Here is a 26385-nt window from a genome sequence, read left to right on the forward strand (position 1 = left end):
TCTGGTAATGCCATCTGTGTCTGCAAAACCACAACGCTTTTGCTGGAGTGCTTTTTGTTTGTAGGGAACATGTTAATGGTGGGTATCGCATACTGCAAACTCTTAGTATTATGAGAATGCTAAGAACAAGAATGAAATTAAACAATCCCATTTCTGAGCAACAACAATCGTTAATAAAGCATATGAATACTGACGATTTGCATAAAAGAATGGGCAGCATGAAACAAGTGACAGCATTGACATTTAGCTCCAGAATTGAACATGATCTCTTTAATAAGGGCTTATACCCTCTGGGTACTCACAGCAATAGTTGAGACTAGTATCTCTACAGGAAAGGGTCAATATGAGTTTCCAAAGATGGAGAAAGCTAATCTCTTGAGGAGTTCGTATTTAAACTGGACAAGTTCTTGGAAGAGAAATCTCTTGAGAGTCACTAACCACACAGAAACCACTTTCACCGGAGGACAGTTCCTGCCTGAACTGCAGACAGTGGAAGTTCAGAAGATAATTTTAATGGGTGGCATCATTTTATGCTCACACCGTTTTCACACTCCTCCCAGGGCATCTACGACAGCACCCAACAGCAGACCGGTTACTGAGCACCACAGTCCTGATCCAGTACAACTTCTCTTGTGCTCCTCGACTATCAACATTCGTTACCGCTTTTATCTTTGTTGCTTCTTCAGACCGATGAGAGGTTTGTGCCAACGGTGCTGCAAATCAGCTTTCTCTAGTTTTTATGCTAGATGATGCTCACTAGCAACATCCTCATGCCTCCAGCTGCATCACCCTTGCCTTTACCTCTCATGCATGGTAACTCCTTTTCCCCACATCAAACTCCACTGTCACATTTCAAGCACTTACAGTCTTTCACTGTTTAGCTTCCCTCTACCTATCACATCTACTAGTTTATCAAGCTGTCAACCTCCACCTTCACTTTGCCAGTGACAGCAACCTCAATGGCTCTGTGTCTGCTTCTTCATCAGGCATCTCCTTCCTTTCTACCAGGCCATCCCCCACACATGGGAAAAGCTCCATGTCAAAATCTGTTGAATTGCTACTTCTCTAAAATCCCTCTTTGAAACCTACCATCTGGCATTTCATGATGCAAGTAGTGAACTGCAAGAATATACTCTGCTTTTTCTGCTAAATTCTGTTAGTCATGTTGCTACCTTATCCTTTAAACCATCTCTGCCTTGCTTTGTTTACTTGCTACGTTTTTTCAGCATCTGGAGTGTGCCTGCTCTAGGAAAGGGATCGTTTTCTTTACTTCTTACCCTGTACAGTCCATGAATCCTGAAGCCCTGAATCATGATTCAGTTTCTTAGCTTTAGCAGATTATAAATAACGTTATTTGGTAGACTAACCACTTGGGAAGCAAGTTGCCTGGGTTCTATTTTCTCCTCTGCCACTGGCTTATTGTGTCACCTTGGGCAAGCCACTTAGGACATTTCCAATTGCACATGTGAAATCTGGCACTCCTATCCATACCTAGTATCCTAAACAAGCAGCTTACTCTTTTCAGAATGGTAAGAGTATCTTTAGCTTCCACTGGAATCAACGATGCTGAGCATATCGTAGGACCAGGCTTCCCTATGATGCCTGCCACAGCAGCTCTTCTATTATGGAGACCTTTACCTTCCAAAATGTTTATTTTTACAGAATGAGAGTAAATGCTGCATATCACTTTCTGACTGCACACTCCTTTATGTATGTTAGTATCAATATATTTTAGACATCACCGTTCGGAAAGAGTTCTGAGCAATTTGCAAAACACTAGAGGTCGGTTCAACAGCAGAGCCCGGGATGCCGCCAGCATTAGGTCTGGCCAATAGAAAATGCCTCTAAAACAGAAACAGCAGTGAAGGGCTTCCAGGATTAATGGTGTTCATACAGGTCAATAGCTATTATATCATTAATGGAACCCCTATCTCAGTTGTACTAATTCCTATGAAATTTAAAGTGCACATTTTCAGGCCCCCAAAATAGTTCCTTTTTCTGATCATCTCATACAAAGTTCCAAGGAAGACATTCAAACAGAAGAAACAGCGAGGTGAGGTTATGCTATCACAGCCTGCCCACAAACTAGAGCTGAGATGGGCAGAAGCAGGACAAACTGCTCTTGTGTTCGGTCTCAAGCCTGCCCTGAGCAGGTCCTCTGAAATAAGAAACAGCCTGTATGGTCAGTCCAATATTTGATCTTGCTATTGAAAAAGTCAACAGAGAAGTAAACTGGCATGAAGGGCACTGACAGAGTTTTTGAGGAAACACACGCCTATTAAAAATGGACTTCAAGTTCATTTCACAAAGCATCTCTCAGCTAATAACTTTTCAGCCATTAGTAGTTTAGAACCTGGGAAGGATCTGAACCTGGTCTACAGAAGGACTCTGACTACACTGTGTGAACTGTATGACACATCTGTATCCTGTGAAGTGATTTCTTTGGGTGGCACTTCTGGAGAATTTACTATTTAAGGTCAGTCTGACATTTTCAAAACAGAGTTGCTCAAAAACAAAAAAATAAAAACGCACTTTTCAAAGATATTTGATTAAAGATTGTATTCAGCAAACTGTAGAAGGAATTAATCAAGGTCAAGGGTAGAGCTTGTTAAAGACTTAAACTTACTTTTTCACTTTGGGGTATTTCATTTCTGAAATAGCATTGGTGGCATCTGTCTGTCTCTCCTTCAAATGCTGTGGCCACATATTATCCACCCAGTCGACTAAGTCCACCTGAAAGCCCCACCAAAATCAACTGTTAGTTACTGAACACATGGTAGGATATACTCCCGTTGGCTAAAACTCGAACAACAGCAGCAGGTGCTCACAGATGGGGACAATGTTGCTGTTCAGCAAAAGTCCTATGGACCCAACTTGTTAAGGTGCAGCACTTCATCATCACAATTTAGCCCTTTGCAACCCAGAGTAAGGAGAGTTTTGCAGCCAATTTAACTGGGTGCAAGTTCTGTCCTATGGGCACCTGTGAGCAGCTTCTCTTGCAGCATCACCTGCTGTCTGTATTCAAACACATTTTTGTAGCCAACAGCCTAGAAATTGCATTTATGAACATTAAAATACAAACATAAAAGAGATCATACTATTCCAGTAGTTACATTTCAAGGAACATTAACAGCATTGTTCTGGCCAAATTCTGATTTGAGTAATTACATTACTGCCTACTGTGCACTTCCTTCATCGTTCTACTTGGGTACAAAATTCACCAAAGTTCTTGTCCAAAACCCAAACTTTCTGGAAGTGTGGGCAGGAGAAAAACAGTGAAAGCCGTGCAATTGGAAACATAGTGCCAGCAAGGTGAGGAAGAGATGGAAACTGAAGATTGTTCAGGGACATCGAAACACAGCTCCTGCACTGGTTGCCAGAACACGAACTGCAATCTGTCCATCGCAGCCAGAGCAAGGACAAGCCTGTGACTCATTCTTTGGTCTGTTTTATGGTGGAGCCTGTGCTAGATATCCTTAACACTCCCTTCTGGTTATGCAAGTGGATCACATGTGCCAGGTTTCAAAACAGGGGAAAACACCAGTCAACTTGGCAAGTCCAAAGCAGGCTGTAGTGCTGCGTTTGGCCACAGTGTGGCTATACATCCCAGCCCGGCTCAAAAAAAACGTCATGTGTGAACGAACATCCATCTACGGGTCAATAAGGGCTGCAAGACCTATCCTAGGCGCTGGTGACGAAGCTGTCCTCTGACTGTGTGAAGCAAGAACGGAGCAGTCCAATTCACTCATGGTTAGCACCCGACTTAGCCTCCTGACTGCTAAATCTTTCTGAAGGCCCACCCGAGAGTGTTATTTGCATGAGTCAACTCAACTGTTTGTATCCCCAGAGGCGTTTCATAATAGGGCAATTAGCACATGAAATTCTTGCAGATTGAGGCTGACCCCTATCTATTTCTCCATCTGCACCAGGCACTGTTGATAACACACAGTACTTTGAGAAGAGGCAAAAGGAGATAACGCAGCCAGAAGAAACAGGACCAATTCCATGAATATCACAATTGTATATGAAAACAAAAATCGATGGTTACTGCCTTGATTCTGAAATAATTCCCACATATTGCAACCCACAGTCTTTACACAACAGGGAACATGAATCAAGTATTTCTGCCTTACGTGGGCTCAAAGAGCTCTGCAGAATTTGAGGGAACCACGTACACAAATATAGTATGCAGCTAGTATCTGACTTTATGTACTGGACTTCCTCTCAGCACCCACTTCCCCAGCACCCTCTCTTCTATTCCCAAGTACCTAGTGGGAATGCAAATCTCGCTGTCAGTGAGGTCTAAATATTCCTGGGTTTACAAACGATTGTGCACTCAGGCTGTACTAAACAGATAGGAAGTATTCATTTACACGTGGGAACAGGTACCTAATTGCATTTTTCAGTTCGGAGCACCCAGGAAATTCGCACAGATGTTTTAAAAGCTCGCTGAGCATGATGTGCTTGGGAAAACCAGATTGGTTGAACACCAGAAACTCCCCAGAGCACTTCCAAACTGCCCGCTAGTGTCTGAATGACAGCAAAAACCTGCACGAACTTCTAAGTATGTGCTTAATATTCAATTTGTGATAGGTGGGTAACAGAACTCAAAACCCTACTGAAGAATTACTTCTACAAATCAGCAATTAGAGCTGCCATCTATTTTTGATCTGTTCAGGCAGAAGTGTGGTGTTTATATTGTGAGCATAGGCAAGAGATGTCCCCAGTGAGAAAAACCTGCTGGTGTAACTAGAACAGCATTTAGAAATGAGAAGGAGAAAAGCATCTGAAAACAAAACCTTTCCTCTGACAGTGCCAATTCTGACACAGCAGTAACTATGCTGATTTAATGACGTATAAATTTCTACATTTAATACATGTGTTTTCAACTTCCTTGCTTGGGAGGCCCCTGAACATTTTTTAGTTAATAGGAGGGTGCATATATAAGGAATTTAAGCTTCCTTAGAGGAGGAAAAACGATAGGTGTTTAATTTTGGATAGAATTTCCCCTAAATACCTTGAGAGGAACTGGGTATCTGTGCAAATCACATGATTAAGAGATCATCAGATACTTAATTCCTGTAAATTAAGTTCCACTTCCAAGGAGACCAAGGTTCTACTTGGGTAAAAATGAGATCCTAACACTAAATGGACAGGAGTAACAGGTACTTCACATCACCTTGTTTAAAGTCCATGTTGTATTTCTTACAAAGCAACCTGTGACTCGGAAGAAGGTGAAAATAAACACCATCACCACAGGATCCCTTACCACATTGGGGCGCTTGACAATGTTCTCCAGCTTTGTGTGACTGAACTCCAGGCTGATGACATTGTAGAGTTTTTCACGCTGGGCCTCTGGTGTTTCGTAGTATCTCACAAACTGAGACATGCTCATTTCAACCCCTTTCTGTGTGTTCACATCCATCACATCCACTATCCGTCGGCTTCCTGCAAACACACAGAAACAGTCTCAAAACATCTGCCTTAGCTTTATTTATATATACATGTGTGTGCATGTGTGTATATATATGTATGTATATTATCATATATACGTATAAATTATCAACAACTGCAGGGAAACTGTTATTAGAGGACGAGAGACCAGCATCAGCCTCTCCACAGGTCCTGAGCAGCTCAAACAGTGAAACTAACTTGGAACTGGACTTTTTGCCCAGTATGACACTGAACAAGTCACCTGGTACCTCTCTGCTTCAGAGATGGAGAGAGTCGTTTCCTCCTTTACATGAATTGCCATGAGCAGAAGTACATTAAAAACTATGAAGAAGTGATATAATATGGTAGCAGGGGGCATGCAAGACAAATAGCTCTCCAAATCATACTCTGCAATTTTCTAAACATCCATATGCCTCTCAAGATGCTTTTACTCATGTACAAAAATTACCCATGAAGAGCAAACTGCCTTGCATCACCGGATGCTATAAACTGCTGAACACCTTATACAGATTGCTGAGTATTCTCAATTCCAGTCATCATCAGTGGGAGATGAAAGCACTAAATGCCATAGAAGAGTGAGCCCCCACCTTGGATCTCTCAACAAAAACTACAGGACATACTTTCAGCTTCTGGAGTGGCAGACATACAAGTCTTATTAGCACCAGAATGTTGAACAGCAGTTTTAGCGGAGCCTTCAGTTTTACACAGATTAATCCACAATCTTCCCTTCGGCCAACTGGAAGGTTTCACCTCTCCCAGCAATTTCATCACCCTAATTAGCAGTTCATTTGTGTGTGAGCGAATGGGAGCCCATGAGAGACATGCCTCATTTTCACGAGAGAAGGATTCCAGCAAACAAACTCGAAACACTTCCAAAAAATCCTTCCAAAACCATTTCCACTGCTGAAGAAATAACTCAAAATAAATTGCAATAAAGCAAAATGGAGGGCCGATATATGCCATCAGAGGGAATTATTAATAATTACAGCACCTGGCCTACTGTGTGCTTGGGAGCAGTATTTCAGCAAGAATGATAGTTTGGATTGCATCACTCCATTAAAAACATCCTTAGCCACTGATCGCAGTGACAGTGACAGATGTGATAACGATTCTGGAAAGGAACTCAAGACCATAAAGCTTTGTAATCAAAAAGAAAAATTTATACAGTGTAAATTTGGAATAGTCCCACTGGCCTGTCAGTCAAACTCTTCACTACAAGGCCGGTGAAGAGGATTTCATCCTTAGGCTGAGCTGGGGACTGTATGTAGCGTTGCCACCCTGAGGCAGGATGGGGACAAAGTTTAGTCACCTGTGCAAAAGCACAAGAGACCTTAAATTTGGTATTTGCAGGTTTGAAACAACATAGAAAAAAATCTAGGTTTGGCTTGGGTTTTTTGTTGTTGTTTTTTTAACTTTTAAACTTTACTGTCTAGGGGGAACAGTCTTTTTTTCAACTCGAAAGGTTAGCAACTGGGGTGAAGTCCTGTTAAACAGCCCCTGAATAAAAGCCAGCCTGATTCCTGGCTTCCAGTGCCTGGGGATGAAAGCAACGGCTACAGCCCAGAGGGGTTAAGTACACAGATACCGAAAAAATTGTATTTGAAGGACTCTGTGGCAGAGTCTGGGATCTCCCATATTACAGTCTAGGTTTGATCTCAGCTTTGCTGGAAGCCTCTCGATTATCCTTTCTGAAAGAAAAATCAGCAGTTACCTGATGAATTAAAAGTATGAGGCCCAGTTCAATAGCAGGTTTGTTAAATGTACATGATTATCAATTACGGGCAGAAGAGCTAAAATTTGAATTGATAGTCTCTTGACTTCCAAATTAAAGAGTAATTTAAGGGGGTGTTTTTCTCTTAAACCATAGTACTATCAAACAAGCCCATACATAATGATTCCTAGAGTACCACTCGCAAAATTTGAGATGTATATATTACAGGTTAACAGCCTCATGCTCGCTGCCCACTTCCAGCGGTTCTGGCTTACTGCCAACTTCAGCTCTTCTTTCCTGAAAACAGTCAGTTCTTTCTTTTATCTCCTGCCCCCAGGAGAGGGTTAAAAACCATCATCCAGAAGGGGAGACAGGTAAGGATCAAGGGAAAGAAGCACACAGAGGCTCCAAAAAGCAGTGGCAGGCTGGGAGATCTCAGGTCAGGCTGGATTTCTGAACATCTCCAACATGCATGTTACGTGATGCACCACTTCTGTGAACCATTTCCTAGATACCCTCTTGCCACACTTTCACCCTGTCCTCTAAGAAGGGACTCCACTCAATCAAGCTTGATGCTACCCACCAAGTCCCAGCAGGATCTCAGCAACCCTGGCAGCTCGTACAGACCATATTCCTTGCTTCAGCTCGTCACTCGCTGCACATGGATTAACATCTACCTGGATCCCTAGCTGGCAAAGACCATCTCTTACTGCTGACATGGGAAGCTTCAGTGCACCGTGCATCACCTCATCCTTGGCTTCCCAGGATTTTTCTCCAATATAACTCTTGACTGGAGAATGCCTGGACAGTGCAGGATTAAGAGGCGTTGTCTCCTCTCCCACAGCAGATGTGACTCAGAGGCAAAGTGGTGATGCTAGGGTTCACTGAGGGGATTTTACAGCCTAAAGAAGAAACATCTTCCTCCTCTACTGCTGCCTACTCGTCAAGCACAAGTGAATCCCCGAAGGATCAGAAAGACAGTAACTAAGAAACAAGCTAGCGCCATCTTTGACAAGAGGAACAGACAAAAGCAAGAAGGAGAGAGAAGAATCAGTTGCAGAGATGTAAGCTGGAAAATAAAATCAATCAGGAAGAGCTACTTAAGAACTGTTTAGTTTGAAACCTTAAGAAAAAAAATTAACTTACTCCAGCGCACATATTAGTAAAATACACAGTAAAATTAAGGGGGGGGGGGAATATAGAATATATCATATCTGTTCCATTATTTTTTTTACATCAAAATGAACACCTGGAGGAAAAATGACTTGTGCAGAGTCCCTGCCTCCCACTGCCCCCCCTGTACAAGTCATCTTGGTATGGAGATTTGCTCCTCTCTGTTCTGGACTTCTTGGCAAAAATAAGTATATTGAGAGCAACAGGGAAGCAAACCTTGTCCTCTAGTCAGAGAGAGAACTGCACTTCATGAATGCAAGTTACACAGGCACCTTCCCTGCGTCAGCAAACACCTTCATAAATCGCAGCTTCACCAAGACCACCCCAGAGACTTCAGGAGTGATGGGCTCCAGCTCCAAAGCCATTCAGCAAAGCTCTCATCGATCTCCCCTGAAGAATTCGCACCCACACTTTGCTTCACGTATAGAATATTGTAACAATTTGCCATAGAGGGAACAGTGAATAGGAAATTCTGGGACTATATTAATCTCCTCTGGGGTCCGACAGTTGCCGTTTCCCGTTTCTAAAAAGGTGAAGCACTGCCTTCCCCTGCCTTGATGAAACAGCTTCAGACTTGCATTATCCAGGCTACCAGACTCCAGTCTTCAAAACAGCCCATCTTTTCCCCTGATGTGGATTTAGCATTGATCCAGTGGAGCAGTGGAAGCAAGAGGTGGTCCACAAGCAAAGCAACCGTGAACCATGGAGCAGAACATGAGAAATGCACAGGAGGTGAGATCAGAGGTGCAAATTAAACCAGTGTTTTCTAGGCTGTTGTCTCTTCCCCCATGTACCACCGGCAGGAAAAGGTGCAACTCTCCCACCGCAGACGAAAGATGAAATGTCCTTTCTGTAAGAATGATTATCAAGCCTGTCCTTTAGGAGGATAAAGCTACCTTGGGGAATTATTTTAACTCTTTGTGACTAGATTAAGATCTGTGCCCATGGTACAATATAGTTTCTACAACTGGAAACCAACCTCAAATGCCAAGGGGCAGGCCTGCTGGTCCTGTCTAATCCTTATGCTTCTTACTGGGAAAAAAATCCCTGGTCTGTAAAGCAGGATTTTTGGCAGAGCCTTAGGAAATCTGCTAGCTTCACTAGCAGGTTAATTGTGCCTAAAGACTGAGGCTTTGACTTGCATCCCAGTTAATCCCTCCGGAGCTCCCGGAGCTGGAGAGCTTGTGTTCTTCTGCTACCCACAGGAGACTATGATTTTATCCCAGACTAACTGGGCAGGACGTGGGTTGCAAGAGTGGAGCTATTCACGACACTCCCTGCATTGAAGACCCAGGGTAAGAACAACTTAAGAGACACGTACCAACACCATCGCTCCCAGATCCACCAGAGGGCACAGAAGAACAAAGGGAAATAAGGGTCCAGCTCGGACACTCGCACACATCTCTCCTGCACGCCTCCCAGTTCATTTTCTCACCCAGCATTTTTCCCAGCACAGCCTGGTCACCATGAAACAAGTATCCCCAGGCCACCCAGCTCCCCCTTTGCAGTGCTCTCTGCCTTTCCTCTTCACACCCCCTCGCCCAGGTATCCACCCCCCTGCCCCAGCTCCCCAGCACACCCCACGCTGGCTGCAGAGCACGAGCCTTCTCAGTGGGGTTAAATTATTTCCCTCTTATGGAGATGTAAAGCTACGTACCTGACATGTACCTTCCCCCTCCTTCCCCACTTTGGTGTCTGCAGCTTTATCATTTGCTGTAAAACTGCCAAATTGCAATAACCCATGTTATTAGTTTTTTTCACGCCACAAAAGGTAAGGTATTTAGAGCATGTCCACAAGAAAAGCTTAAGCCAGCAAAAAGTCTTAAGCCTTAATGCTACAGGACTAGACTAAAGAAAGAGACTCAGGGAAAATAATGTGGTTTAGTGGCATTATATAGAATCAATTAGTATCTTTACGTCTACCCAAAACATAAACTGTAATTTTCAGTGATTCTTTGAAACTTCAGCCAGTGAAAACCACATGGAAAAAAAAATCCATATACAAAGAAACATTTTATTTTTAATCCAAATGCATTAATCTATAGTATAAGCATACTCCAGGTAGCTGAAAAGACAGAGCTAGCACACAAAGAACTATTACAGAAAGGAAAACAACACAAGTTCCAAGGAAAGTGGGAAGGGATATAACTTTGTTGAAAATCTTGTGTTTTATTTATTTATCAAATCTATTTTAAGACCACTGATCGTTTCCTAAAATGTCTCAACATAAAACATATTTAACAGTTACGTCTAAAATACAGGGAAAATATTATAAAAATCAAATAATTTCACGTTCATAGCATTTTATAGTAGCATTGTATTCTCCACGAGCAAGAGCATCCTCCAGAAATTAAATTATTTTGTTAAGTGACATGTTAATCTGGCCACAGCAGAGTTCTTTATTTTCCAAAAGACAAGTACAAAGGAGCATTGATTGGATCAGTGCAATCTATTCTCCTTCTATTTTTAGGAAAACTGCCTCTGATGCAAAACCACACCCCAACAAGGAAAGGACAATTTAGGTTTTTATGGTCTTATTTACATTGTAAATCCCAAGCTATACTTTCTTGTGCCGTGCTCCAGCAGCAGCAGCAATGGTGGAAAGAAGAGCAAAGCTGTGCCCAGGGCATCAGGCAACGTGTGACAAAGCCCAGCCTGCAACCCAGCAGCCAGCTCCCAGGGATGGAGCGCACCTCTGGCATCCAGAGGTTTTGGGAGCTGGCTGAGACGATTCAAAGCTCCCTGCTCCTCCAAGGTCTCACCTGCCCTGTCCTGGCTGTGCAGCCCTGACCTCCTCCCGCTTTGACCCTGGCACTCCTCTCACTTTGGGGCAAGCAAATGGAGATTACTACAATAGCAGGAAAATACTTTCCTTTTTCTGGTTTTCTAGTTTTCTGCTGATAGTGTGAACCAGATCAGCTCTCTGAGGGGTTAAGCCTGCACCAAAGCTGGACCAGGAGAAGGACCTCAGGATCAAAATCCAGCACGGCACCAGCAGGGGTGGAACAGCCAGAACTGGGAGGGAAAAGACTACCTCTTCCCTTAGGTTGCCTTTCTGCCCTCCTGAAATCTCAGCATCAGCCCATAATGAGAAACACTACGGCCTTGATTTTCCTGATACTTGGCAATTAGGAAGCAGAAGATGACCTTCAACTACCATTCATGTTGTCAATTAACGTGTGAATTAAATCAGCAATCCTGCAGCTGTCCTTTGGTCTGGACTGGTATTTAAAGGTGTCCCTTCAAAGGGCTGGCAACACCACCACACACCTAGTATCCACGCTTCCATGAGGACATCTTAAGAAGTATACAGCCATGATTACATCAGACCTCCAGAACATGCTGATATTGATACATATTTTTAGGTAAAGGCATAGGTATGCTTGAAGGTAATTTCGGACTAAGGTAAATTATGACACTAAAGCATAACAAATGCCATGAAATATTTAGGATTTTGGGTGCTATTCCTCCAGAATAAGACAGCTCTTTTCTAGTTCGGATAAGCTAAAGCAGAGGACACTTGTTGCAGAAGCAGAGTGTGACTATGGGGTTACTCTGAAATAGGTGTTCTGGTTAATTTTCCCACGTGAACAACATTTTTAAATCCACTTGTAAACAGAGGCTTTGAGATGACCATGACCACATCAGCACATCAGCTCAATTTCACTTTCAGGTTTTGACATCATGGAAATACATTCCTTTGAGAGGTTGGATTTTTATTATAAAGTTCATTCAAAGCAGATTTACTGCTGTTTATATCCGGACATGAACATAACTGTTTTTAGCTAAACTGTGCCAGTTTAACTAAGATTTTTTTAAAGAGTTTGACTGAGTTAGGCAAAGGACAAACCTAAAGAGAGCTCAAACAGGAAGCTCAGCTCTAATAATAGAAATGGTTTTACTTCCAAAATGGCAAGTCAGCGGACATGCTAAACATAGGCGAGTGTTATAATATTTCATTTTTATTTCTGAGAGAAAAAAAAAACATAAAGAAGGAGCATCAAATACCTTCTTTTTCATTTATTTTATTGCACAGAAGCCCTAATCATGGATGAAGGCTCACTCACAAGGCACCCTTCTGATGCACAGCTTCCCAGTGGAAACTCACAACAGAAGTAGAAGGCTACATCATGTTTTAGCCCAGCGTTGGTTAGTGCTGAGAGCTAAACCAGCAATAAAAATAATATATATATATATTCCTCCCCCTCTCTGCGAGGGAGGAAGACTGTGAGTTTTCTGCCATTTCAACTTTCTGAACAACCTTACTGCAAGAAAGAACAAAGCCCGTGGCAGCACACAGGAAGGGGACAGGAGGGCAATGCCAGAAGTGGGGAGAGAAGGAAGAGAGTGAACAGGACACCAATATAAACTTGCTTCACTGGTATGGCAAAAAAGCAATTGTTAGACGGAATGGGTAGCTCAGGGAATAGAGACACCATACCAGGGCACACAGTAGGCAGCAAGAGTGAAAGCTAGATGCCAGTTTAGATGACAAAAAGATGGTCTGGCACGAGAGCACAGTACTGGAATTACAGGGACAAGTTTCTATTTCCAGTCTATCAGGAACACTGGGTAAGTTTTAACCTCACTCTGCCCTAGGTCCTGGTTTCATGATACAAACTGTTCACCAATACTCAAGAAACTGATGAAGCTTAAATAATTTTTTTCAAGCGGGGTGAGCTCCCTGCCTGCTTCACAGCACAGTTCCACACCCATCAGGGTAAGGGATGTGCATCCACCACCAGCGCTGGCAGGTGCTGTGGGAAATCATACAGCGACCCCAAACCACAGCCCCAACATCCCCTTCTGATATTGCAGACTGGGGCTTTTCTTCTTAAAGAAAAGCTGTTTAAGAGGCACAAAACCAGTGCATGTTAAATGAACCAATGTCCTCTGAAAGTCTGCAATACACCACTTTAACATGGAGAGATTTCCACTTTATACATGTGCTGCTCCACCTTAATACTGGTGGACACCAAAGTCCCAAGGCGTTGCTTCAGAGCTGCTACAAACCGCTTCATTTTTCAACAAATTAGGTAGAGCCCTGAAACTGTAAGAAAATCATTAATGTAACCCTCTCTTGAAAAAAATCCATTCAGAAACTCCAAAGTCAAGTTTCCAATTTTAATTCTGCCCAGGAGAAAACACAGCGCAGCTCCACGACTTTAATTCTTCCTAGCCCTGAGCAAGCGGGGAACAGAGAGAGGAACAGTTCAGACATCACATTACGTTGTCTGATCAACATACACGACTGCTGGTGTCCCACAAAGAACTAATAGATCCCATGATAAACAAAACCCCACCTGTCAAGTCCTACTGGTTCTGCTTACAGCAAAGTATGATGATCTCTCTACTATTAGCGGTTCATGGTTAGTAAGAGTATCCTAATAGCACTTGCTCAAGTCTGGAAGGATTTATCTGTGCTTCCTCACGAGCTACTATGAGATTAGGGAGTAAAATGAGTTCCCTACAGTGCAGTAGCCTCATCAAAGAAAGAGGGATACAAAGAAAACAGAAGAGGTCGCTCAAGGGAAAAGGAAGAAAAAAACACAAAGACAAAAGGATGAGCCGATAAGTCTTCAGTGCTGTACTTGGAAAAGAGAAACCTGTTAGACAGGATTGGAATGATTCGCTTCAGTAAAACAGTGCCTTTTTTTTTTAATTGTCCAGATGTTTCCTCTTTCTAGTTCTCACATTTAAAAGAAAAGCAACAGCTAGAAGTCTGGCCAGCTCAGACCAACAGTACTTATAAACCCATTTGTTGACAGACTATTGGTTTGACTCCATCCTAGCTTAGAGGCACTTGGAAGTTATCATTTTCAGTGGTAATATTTATTTGCCAATTTTCGTTGAGGTCTGACTTAGCAGATTTCCCAATTACAGAGAAGCTTCAGCGTACGAAGCCCGTTGGCAGTCCCAACAGCATGACTGTGAGGACATTTGGAACTGGATTTTAAAAACAAAGTGTTTTTTAAAAATAGTGGGAGATTTTAAAACAGGTTTTGGCCACAAAACAATATGATGGAGGAACTGTTTGTTTTTATAAAGACTGGATCTCAAACACATGTTGCTGTAATACTACAAGCAGCCTTCTAACATCTGAGACCAATCACTGGCCTTGACATACACTGCTTTCTGATTTTCCGTGTTTCCCCTTGAAAAAGCTTGTAGCCAGGTACATAACTCAGCTCCCTTAACGCACAGGTTTTGGGTTTGTATCCTCAGATCAATGGGAATAGCACTGACAGGCAATTATTTTACAGTCACTTGTGAGGAACATCCAAGCTCAGCCTCATCCTGCAAGGAGCTGTCCTTATCTCCTGTCTTCAGAGCACTCTTGGATCCCCCTGCTCCTCTCAGCTATCGGAGACACGTGTCTCTTGTGGATCTGAGTCCCTTGATGAATTTCAGATGCGACTTGCAGGACCCAGAGACTGAGGTACCCTCAGTCTGAATCCCCACAGGCTGAAGAACATGTTCAAAAGTTGTTTTATAAAACTACACAGACATTGGCCTTCCAAACCTTGAGAACAATGAGGATGCTTTCATTAACTCAGTTTTGGTTAATACTCCAACAGTCCCACTTACATGAAAAAGAAAAAAGCAGAACCCAGAGAGCAAGCCAGGCACAGATCACACCATGGGGCACAAAAATCCCCATGAGGAAGAAGAGGAGAGATCTTACAATGAATGGAAATATTTCATACAAGTACCTCCCCTCTCATGAGATCACTGTTGACACCTCTCCCCTAGAAGAACCTTGTCCACTGTTTTTGAAAAAATGCATTATTTGGACACTAGAAACAGAGCAAAGACCTCACTGCTTCCTCCTTATCCCTCCACACAAGACTCCTGACTCAGCTCTTCTGCTCTTCCAAACGTGGCACTCCCATTCACAGGGCAAATCCCCACACAGGGGGAGAACCATACATCTTAATCAAGACTTCGATGCAAGTCTGAGGGCAGACTTTTGCACTTCCTTTGAACAGCCTGTTTAATTTTGGGAAGCACTCCTCACAACAAAGTTTCTCTAATGAGCCTCCCTCCAAACTCCTCTCGGTCTCCAATTTCACAACTTCCTTGAAACAAATGGAGCGTTGCTCTATAGAAAAAGCAACACTAGGTCCCTATTCAGCAGAAATGATGGAAAGTTTTCTGAACTGCAGTGTGTGGCTGCTTTGTCCTTCTTTTGTTTCTGCACGGCTAATTTTCTTTCACGGGATGGAGAACTGTACATTGATTAAGACAAAATTTCCCCTACTTGCCCGCAGACCACACTACAAGCCTCTCGACTTGCTTTGTAGTTCGATGTGAATTCAACCATGATACAATTTTCAGAACAGATCAATTTGAGAGGGGGAGCAAACACGCAGGAGGAATGAACCAAAGAAAAAATCACTAGGAAGCAGTTACTCAGAGACAGTTGTCTGGTTTGCTTTCAGCTTTTTTGAGCAGCTACTAACAAAAAGCTGAAGACACTTGCACAGCCAGCTCAGGAACTATTGTGCTAACGCACCAGAAGAAATGTATGCTAATGTAAAAGAAAGGTTTTACGCTGTCTCTGTCCTCCCTCCTGTCTTTACCCACCTGATCTGCAGTCACCACCACCGCAATTTTCTCCTCTGTGGAGACACCACTTATGATTCTTGATTGAGTACTGAATGAAATTTAGATGTATGTGTATGTAGTCATCTACAAATGTGTGTACAGTTTTTAAGATATATGAAAATCACATTTTATAAACCCAGAATAATCACTATCTGCAACGTTGGCATCTCTTTCCATGCCCCTATCATTATCACCTACTTCCAGAAGCATGGATTAGGGGGTTTCTTGGCTTTCCGTGAAGTACCTGGCATGTATATCCTCATTTTAGCTGGAGTTCATGGGGACTACAGCAGCATATATATTTAACAGAACACAAATGACTAGATGAAAGATACAGAACCTCACATAGCTTGTGGCTGTTACATACACTTGACAGGCAGTAATCCCTTCTGTCCCAACTGAATTTAAATTATTTAAATCAGCCTACTTACATTAACCAGCAAGGGCACTTATTCCACCCCATCTCAGTCCCCTGCATAGAAGAGGCCACAGCTCACCACATTCAATACATCATTTATAGTTTACAGGAAAACTAGAAACTGAGACTCCCCAAATCCTGTTTCCAGCACTGCACTGAACAGCCACCTGAGCGGATCATTTCACCCTTCAGCCCAGTTTCCACCTGGGAAAAGAAGGCCACACTATTAGCTGGGCACCATTACACTGTGGAATTGCAGTTACTCCTACAATGAGCAAAATGTTGTGATGCCAAACTTCAGAAAGCTTGCTTAGGTCTCTTCCCAGTGAAAAAAAAACCTTAACAGCCAGTGAAATGCTCCTCTGCAGGTCTAATTTCTTCCACTGATGTTAAAGAAAGCTCAGTTACTCACTTCAGCGCGGTACGATGAAGTCCTTAACATCTTATCCACTTAGTGAATAAACCATGAGCAGATGTATGACAGCACACAGCATCTCCTCCAGAACCAGTACTTGGCAGCAGCACAAGGGAAGGCTGACCTGCACTTTTCAGGGCCAACTCCCCCTATTTACAGGGCCAACTGCCCCTATTTACAGGGCCTTTCCCTTGCAAATATGTCGGATTTAATGATGTAATTTATTCTATTATCTTTCTCCACTGACACCATGATTATAAACTCATAGCTGATGCAGAGACCTTCACACATATTTCTTTAAATACTCAATTTGCAACTGAAATCTTTAGCTCAGCTCCTGTTCTTTTGGTGTTTCTAATGAGAAGGCAAAACCCAGCAATAATCAGGTATCTCTTCAGCTACTCCCAGCAAAGAAAGCAACAGGATATGTAGAGCCTTGGTTTTCCTTTCACCCTTTGTCTTGGAGATCAAAGCCTGCCACCAGGTCTTTAAAGATTTGACAGAATCACAGAAATCAAATACCGAAACAATCTATCAGGTCCCATCTTGTGCATCATCTCCTTGGGCCCGATGAACATTGCTCTCTGCAACAGTTTTCAGAGCTTTGTCATGTTTGCCTTTTACTACCATATCTCAGTGCACAAATTTGATCACAATTAAAAGCTTTGCTGCTTTCACCTTTACTTGGACGCTTTATACAAGATGAAAACACCAAAGCGTTTCAAAACAGTTTGTGAACACAGCAACTAAATGAAGGGAACCAAACATTTTCTATCCATGTAAGCATTATGGCCCAGTCCAGTCTACAGCACCAGATTTTAATAGCAAAATACATGACTGATGATACATTTGTCACTGCTCCTACACTTATTTATTTCCATAAATAAACCCTTAGTGAGTTAGTTAAATAAAATCAATCAGTGAGCTGATGTCAGTTGTTAGACCACCCCATGAATAGTGTAAGTCCTGTACTTGCACTGTTCCCACTGACACAATGCCCGGCTGGGCACGGTGAATTCCATACAACAATGCTGCTGATCCTACAGAAGTTTCCGCTGTGGCCACAACTTTAACCTCTTCAGGGATCACAATAACTGAAAGTCGCTTTTCTTTCTTACAATCCTCGGTACGTTTTGAAATCGCCCCTTTTGCCACTAGCCGGGGTTGCAAGCTCGGCTTTGGGGGCGTATAATACCCACCCTGGCCCACAAAGCTGCAGCAGCCCGTAGGGAGAGGAGGCGATGCACATTACAGACCCAGCAGCACCACTCTGGTTTATTTAGTGGTTTATTTAGTTTATTTAGGTATGAGCGTAAAAGCTGGGATTCAACGGCGATAGACTGCCAGCCTGTGGCAAGCAAACTGAAGAGAGGTGAGCTAAAAATAAAAAATAAAAGCAAATACAGCCATTACTGTTTAGATACAGACACCACGCTTGTGCAGGGGCTCCACACCTACCCAGGGAGCTCCTGGGCAGGCTGTTGACAACCCAGGAAGACAAAGGCACTGCAGACATCAATTGCAAGCCAAAGGGCGAGACACTGCAGATGCCACAGAAAAGCAGATACTCTTTTAAATTCAATCAGTGTTAACCCAAGCAAACCACTAAAAAAAAAAAAAAAGTAATCAAAGAAAGAAAAAGGAGCTCAGACTGATAGACTGATGCACACATTCATGTATTCTTCCTCTTTCTCTGGCCTTTACATGGTTCATAGCTTCCAAAACTACGCGGTGCTCCCTTCTTCAGATTGTATGATGTCCATGAAGAATAACAGAAAGACAAAAATCAAACAAATGAGAAAATGGAATGCTTTGGCTTTCTGACATCAAAGACTAAAGGAAATGATTGCATTTGGTCCTTGAATTCAGGAGTAGCACAGGCTAGAGATGGTCAGCAGCGACCACAGAAGCCTCAGCTTTCAAACAGCTTGCTGAGCAAGGCAGTTACCTTTCTCCTTGCTCAGCCCTAGGTTAAGTGTGGCAAGTGTACTTCATTGGTTCTTTAGTGTAATAGCATAAAGCATTCCCACAGCTGTGTACGGATGGAGAGTCATGCAGACACGTCTGGGAAAACACGCTTTTTCTTTTCTGCCCATCTAGGACAGACACCTCTCCACGCTGTGGCCCACAAGCACTGTTGGCAGAAAAAGCCACCCCAAGAGGCCTGGAAAACATAAATTATTCTGTACAGCTGCCTCTTCTGGGCATGAGCAATAAGTCACTCAGAATCACACAGTCTGAGGAAAAACTAGTAATAGCCATTGTGCTCTCCCAACGTTTACCTCTTCACACACCTGCTACTCCCCATAATCAGTTCTTCAGCTAAATTGATCCCCTCCCCGTTTTTTTTTTTTTTTTTTTGGCAAAGACACTTCTGGAGTGTTTCTAGAGAGCTTTGTGACTGACATTTACATGACTAGCAGCCAGGGAAAAAGAACAGTGTCTGAGAGTCCAGGCTGGGAGTATCCTTGAGATACACTGTTTATCGGCTGGAAGACTGACTCTAGTTACAGAGAAGAAATGGACAATGGAGATAAGTTCTCTGAACTTCTGGAAGCTAAAACAAGGGAGTAGGAGAACATGAAAGAAAGAAAAAATTACATAAGCCAAGATACTACGCAAATCTAGACAACAATCACAAATGTGCAAAAAGTTTTGCAATGAAACAAAGCCCCAATGCTTACTAGCTACTGCTGCGCACTTGGGTTTTAACTAGTCCATATGCGTGTACTAACACCACCAATACACCAGCATGGCATGCCAGGAGAGAAAAATAAGGAGCCTGCAGAAGTAACAGCCATCAAACTTTTAGTGCAGATGTGGCAGATGTTTAAGGAGATGTCAAGAGGGCCAATGACCCTCTTAATCAAGTTTTAAATCAGCTTATAAAGAGAAGACAGTGACATTCTGTCCTTCAGAATTAGCAATCAAATCTACCTTAGACAATGAAATTACAAGGCCTAATAGTTATTAAATCACAGCAGAGGCTTTCTTCTTTCAAGAGTTGTCTCAAGTTCCTAAGCAGGCCAGTAATTCCTCTCCACTTCTCCATTTTATTCTTGTCTCACAGCCATTTCAGAGACCAGACAAATTCCAACTGCTGAAATTAATCCATTGTCTCAGGTTTAAAAAGTATCCAGGATATCTTGCGTACGGAGGTAGGAGTCTAGTTATAACCATTATTCCAACCGTGTGGTTTAAAGTGTTTGTTCTCTAAAGCTAAGCTACTGTACGGGAAGAGTGTTCCATCCACACACATCACACATAGGTGCACATTCATGCACGCTAACATGCAAGTCATAAACAGTAGGGCATAAACTTTACTGAATTAAATTACAGCTGGTATCTGTATTTTTTAAACAATGAAAACAAAAAAAAACCCACATTAACAAGCAATGGCAATGTTTCTTTGGAAGTCTGACAAAACACTAAAGAAATAAGATACCTAAACCCAAGTAATCACAAACGATGATCAAAAAACCCACCTTTTTTTTCCTCCTTATTCTTGCCACAGATGAGAGTTTTTAAAGGAAGATTAAAAAAAGCTAGGCTACCAATTGTTGTTATTTCCTTGTGATTTATAGGTACTCAAATATGGGGATGATACAACAATCACTTTAGGAACAGAAAGTAAGATTTCAGAATAATTTGAGACCAAAGGCTCAGTAACTTCCTATGGAATTTATGTGCTTCGTAAAAAAACAGCACCATCTCTAAAATGTTCTATAACAAATGTGCTTCCCCTGATTTGAAGAAGAAAAGAGAACACATGATAGGTTTAAATAGCACCAGCATTCTATAATGATGAGCACTTAAAAAACAACAAGTTTACACAGAACACAACATTTTTCAAGCTATGTTCTCTCTCCATCGACTCCCACGCACATTCAGATGCAGAGAGTTACGATCATGCCATTTCACATTCACAAAACATCATTCCCCTCCCAGGTCCAGCAAGGCGTTGAGCAAGTTTTGAAAACACCGTGCTTCAGAAACGCAGATACCCGGAGGTTCAGGCAAGATCTGAGGAATCTGCTAAAAAAAATGTGGGGACAATCACAGGAGATATTAAAAAAAACCCTGTTCAGCTCTGGGGCCCCCAGCGTAAGAAAGACATGGACCTGCTCGAGTGGGTCCAGAGGAGGCCACGAAGATGCTCAGGGGGCTGAAGCACCTCCCTTGTGAGGACAGGCTGGGAGAGTTGGGGTTGTTCAGCCTGGAGAAGGCTCCAGGGACACCTTTGGGTGGCCCTTCCAGTACTTAAAGGGGCCCACAGGAAAGGTGAGGAGGGACTTTTTATCAGGGAGTGCAGTGATAGGACGAGGTGTAATGGTTTCAAACCAAAAAAGGTGAGATCTAGGTTAGATATTAGGGAGAAATTCTTCCCTGTGAGGGTGGTGAGGCACTGGCAGAGGCTGCCCAGAGAAGCTGTGGCTGCCCCCTCCCTGGCAGTGTTCAAGGCCAGGTTGGATGGGGCTGGGAGCAACCTGGTCTGGTGGGAGGTGTCCCTGCCCAGGGCAGGGGGTTGGACTAGAGGATCTTTAAGGTCCCTTCCAACCCAAACCATTCTGTGAATCTATGAAAACAAGACTTTTCATCTGCTTTATTTGAATGTTAGATTGTGAGTTTAACACACGTATTAACCTAAAACTAGAAAAAATGATCAGCAATGATATGCAATAGGAAAATTGCTCACCAGTGTTTCCTGAAGTCATCAGTAGATAATTTAGAAATTTGGCACGGAGACAGGAATTGCCCCTGTGTGCTGTCAGTGTCAATGTGGCTGTTACATACAGCACAAATTCCACAGCGACAGAAACAATTTGCCATAAGAATCACAATTTTTCAGGTACAACTTACAGTCCATTTCCCAAATATTTTAGATATTTTGAATCAAAGTTTCCACTTGTGATGCCAGAAGTCATCAACTGTATTAAAAAGAGCAGGTATCAATGTTCTTGACCACATTACAGGCTCAGCACAATGACTCCAAAGGGAGTTTGTCCAAACACAATGAAAAAAGACCCATGACATGCAGTGTCTGGCCAAGAGCATATACATGGATTGCTGAACCAGCTGTGAGAAATGGCACACCTTTACATTAATCTCAAAGTTAATTACAATTGTTATTTCTGCTCCATTGTTTTATAAATCTAATCTTATTTAGAAATATCCTCCCGCTTTGCTGGCCATGTACACAGGAATCTCCACCCCCCTAATACTTCAAGGGACATCAATCTTGAGGAAATGCAACTCCCACACGTTGACTGTTACACAGGAAAAACAATGTGGTTATGCAACACGACACTGTTCCAAAACATCTCAAAGTCAGACCCTCAGCTTCAGCAGTTTCAGAGACAGAAATGGCAGTTTATCAACTATCGTACACATTCGCAGAAAATCGCCAACAGGATTCAGAAAATTACAAGGTTTATGCACGAAGCTCCTCCGCAGCAAACAAAGGTATTCTGTACCTACACATGTGCACGTGCAGGTATTTAAGAAATCCATAAAATTTAGGACTTCCAAATACCCTCATATTATTTCCTAATTTAACTGCACATTGACCAACAGAAATGCTAGCAAACAGCACTTCCCACAACACTTGCCAAACATTTTCTGCCAAAGAGGTTTGGGGCTTTTTTTTCCCCAAAACTTATATATATATAATCGTAAATTAAGCAACATTGCCAAGTTTTGTTTGTGAAGGAAGGTTATCAGAGATAACCCCTCTCTCACAGATAACCCCAAGTGAGCAGACATGAGGCACAAGTTCCTCTCCCTTGTTTTTCTTACATCTTTTCCAAACTTGATATTCCTATTGATTATTAAACTCAAGAGTAATTTTCAAAAATTTGTCTTTCAGAATGCAGCAAATGGGCCAATTTAAAAGATTAATGCCTGCCACAACACAGGTAAATAAAACCAGTAAATTCTAAATAGCAAGAATGCAGTTAAAAGTCTCCATGAAGGACTGCAGCTAACACATCCAAAACTCAGCGAGCTCTACAGCGACGACTTCACGCAGTGCAGTATCACTATTCAGTGAAAATTTCAGCTAGACGATAAATAACACATCCTTCTTCAGTAAAAGCAGATTTCAAAGAAACATACAGTATAATCTCCTACTCAAAATGTAGCTTTTCTTAGAGTTAAAAAAATTTCTTTTGCAAAAATTGCTAGGAAACATTTGATGATTACAGTCCTCACTTCTCTGGTTTGTGTCTTATCAAAAAGACGGGCAGTTTGCAAACCTTTGTGCTCTGCCACTCTTAGCAACCTTTCCTCAAACCACTGACCTGGCCTGACACTGATAAAGGCTGTGGGGAGAGCACAGGCAAAAGGTGACATGGCCTCAATCCTACCTTTTACAAACAGATGCTCTACAACAGGCAAAAAAAAAAAAAAACCAAAACCAAACTCGATCCATAGAGCTGCCGCTTTCCAGGATCACAAAAGTGTATGTAGGACACCTGTTAAGAGCAAAAGCATTCACTCTCTTTCAAACGGCCAATTATCCAGCATGAGATCAGAGTCCAGTCAGCAAAACTACTAATTAGGGTTCTCCCAGCCTTTTTAATTCCCAAATTGCTTCTCCATGCCTTCTCCCAGATTCTGAGCGTTATCACAAATGTCTACAAACACAACTGGACAAGTATTTCAAAGCAATTCTGTTCTGTATAGAGTTAATCCAGTGCATTCAAAATAACTTACCCACTAATAGCTTCACATCTCTGACGGTGAAATCCGGGTCAGGCATTCTATAATTAGCAAAGAAAGCAATATGTTAAATACCGTGACGATAAGTACGGGTACAATTTTGTTACCATAATAAAAGAGAAATAAATGTATAGTGTTCTTTGTCCGTAATGCAGTAGGTGGAATCAAGCAAGGCCTCTCTGAAGTGTGGACAGTGCAAGTTTTAATGACACACATTACATCTTTGCATTGGCAAGTGTACAAAAGTTTCTCTACCCGTAATGAAAGAGGAGACGAGGTGTCTTTTCAAGCACTCTCTAGCAGCACTGGAGTGGGAAGGAAAGGAAGGGGTCGGGGGTGATTTCAATAAAATCCTAAACCTTTACAGTTTGCTCCTGCTAAGCAGCTCGCAGTGGTTTGCAACTGGTGGTGCCTCACATATATTCCCCGGGGTGAGCATTATCACATTTGCCAGTGGATACAAACTGAGCCATAGAGCAGTAAACCAATTTATTCAAAGTCAGATCATCATAGGTTGGGTTCCCTGCTTGGAAATAAAATATAAACAACAATGAATTAAAGACCCTTTGTTTTAATGACTATTCCAAACCTCCTTGTCTGGCAGAAGGCAACCTGGCTATATTTGGTGGGTAGGGAAATTGTTGTTCAATTCAATTTGGTCTAATTCAGAGCTAAATTAAATGGTAGCATAATTGGTTCACTGATTTTGATGCATTTATACGATCACTTGTAACACTGGCAATGTTTTAGGGTCTAATGTAATTAGACAATAGCCTAGTACATCAAGTAAGTGAGTTGTATGTGTCAAGTAGAGAGTAAAATTCTGCAACGTATAGACTGGATGGAAAAAGAAAACAAGAACAGTAGTGGGGTTTTAAAGCTGATTGACTTGACCTTGTTGACGGTATTTCATGCTTCACATCACACAAAAACTTGACTAAGGAATTGTAATGAAAACCAGCCCTGTGGGACCTGCCAGCTAGGTGTTCTGTCCCTCTTGTACTGCCCTGGGTTGAAGATAAACAACCTGCTTCTGGTCATAAAGGACTTTTGACATAATTCAATTAGAGATGAGAATGATCCAGCTCGTAGGCAAACTTTTGGAGCAATAGTTTTTGCTACTAAGAAAACACTGAAAGGCAAAGTTAAAAAATGCATTTACTGTCAGGCATAGATCTTGAGAACTATTTGCCAGATTCTGTTTGTCCACTTTCTTTTACCCTTATCACCTTTGGTGGGATGCGGAGGCTGGACAGTATCTTTTGTTAGTTCTCCGCCAACTCTCACATCTTTGCATTTAGCTGCGAGGGCCTCACAGCTTTGGAATTCACTCCCTCACAGGAATGAAACAGCCTGAATCTAGTGACCTTCAGGGTTCATTCAGAGCTCATCTTTTTTTCCAAGCACCAGAGAGTCAGAAGTAGAAGAAGGAGGAACTATTTGTGGGCAACAAGAACATGCAAGGCTTATCTTCAAATGATACAACTTGCCACTATTTTATGTCAGACACATAGAACAACTGGATGGGCAATCTTTTTCACATTTGTATAATTCAAAATAAAAATCCACAACCAAGATGGATAACAATGCTAACCCAGATGCATACAAGCAAATCCAGTCTTTCTGAGAGCTCCAGCAGCAGCTGACAATAAACGTTACTCAAACTAAAAGAACGCAATCCTCCCCAACAATAAAGTTGCATGTTTAGTTCTTTGGAGAGCACACCTGGCATAACCCTGGGTTTTTTTCTCTGCAGTCTCAGGATTTTTTTGTAGTTAGGTTGCCTTGGGAGGTCCAGCTTTATTCAAACCCCTCCTGCTGGCTGCTGAGACCATAAATGACTGTACTTCTTAGTCTTCAGCTCACCCCAGCATAACTGCCGTGCTCACTCTTAAACAAATAGGACTGGTTTGCTACAGCACTATGATGTCCAAAAAAAAAAAATTGTTTTCTTGAACATCACCCATCCTACACGAATCAGCAAGTGTTGGTTCATTCATTTTTCTGCATATGAATCCAGAATACCAACAATGCAAGAACTGAGGAGAGATTATTTTTTTCCCTTGCTGTTATGCAATTTTCAGGAAAATGCATCTTGCATAAAAATGCTATGACTGCTACCAAAGATTTTATATATCATAAAAATAGGTGAAGAATAGTATAGCGGGGTGACTTGACAATACCAAAACATGACTGGCTACATTTCAGGATTTTCTGTTACGTACAAATCATGTTGCCTCAAACAGGAAAGAAATGCAAGCACCTCTGCATGCACTGGGTGCAAACGTGCATTTTAGTAGGTGTTTAAAGATTTGCTGGAGAAGTCTCCTATTCAAACCCTAACAAGGATGAGCTCTGGCTAGCACACACACCTGATTAACCACAATGCAATGCAAGATGACGGCTGTTCGGATAAAAGAGACAACATCTTTCCAAACAGCAGTCTCCGAACAGCAGTCTCCCTGTAAGTCACAATCCTGGAAACAGCCAAACAACCGCCTGAGAAAAACAGCTCCTCTTCTGCTAAGAGATCACAGGTGGACTTCCCTGCTTCTAGCCATACCAGCAACAGCTCACGATGGTCAGAAATAGACAGCAAAGCAATTTTCAAAGTTTCAGTATAATAATTTTTTTTCATTCATCTCATTCCTTGCCATTTCGGAGTACCTCCAAGCACAGTAATCAAACCGTTCAGCTATGCTTTGTACATCTGCCAGGCACAGACATGCAAGCTGACTGCTTAATAGCAAACAGAAGCGGAAGCATGTATCATCAGTTATTCAAAACGTCAGAAGTCTAAAAATCATCTTATATCATCTATTTTATAGACCACTGTATCTCAGAAGTCACCCTACTTATACGTGGATCACCTAATCTACCATACCA

General features: G+C 42.2%; 1 protein-coding gene across 4 annotated transcripts in view; it reads right to left on the reverse strand.

Moving 5' to 3' along the window:
- KDM2B (lysine demethylase 2B) overlaps positions 1-26385 on the reverse strand; it is a 119078-nt gene that overhangs the window by 83466 nt on the left and 9227 nt on the right. For all 4 annotated transcript variants that reach the window (XM_086474396.1, XM_086474399.1, XM_086474400.1 and 1 more), the window contains exons 4-6: positions 23494-23540; positions 5270-5448; positions 2627-2733 (exon numbers count right to left, since the gene is read on the reverse strand). In XM_086474396.1, the coding sequence (XP_086330522.1) occupies positions 2627-2733; positions 5270-5448; positions 23494-23540 (333 nt within the window). The remainder of the gene's footprint in view (positions 1-2626; positions 2734-5269; positions 5449-23493; positions 23541-26385) is intronic.

Source organism: Leptosomus discolor, chromosome 16 (genome assembly GCF_034619465.1).
Source record: "Leptosomus discolor isolate bLepDis1 chromosome 16, bLepDis1.hap2, whole genome shotgun sequence".
Lineage (NCBI taxonomy): Eukaryota > Metazoa > Chordata > Aves > Leptosomiformes > Leptosomidae > Leptosomus > Leptosomus discolor.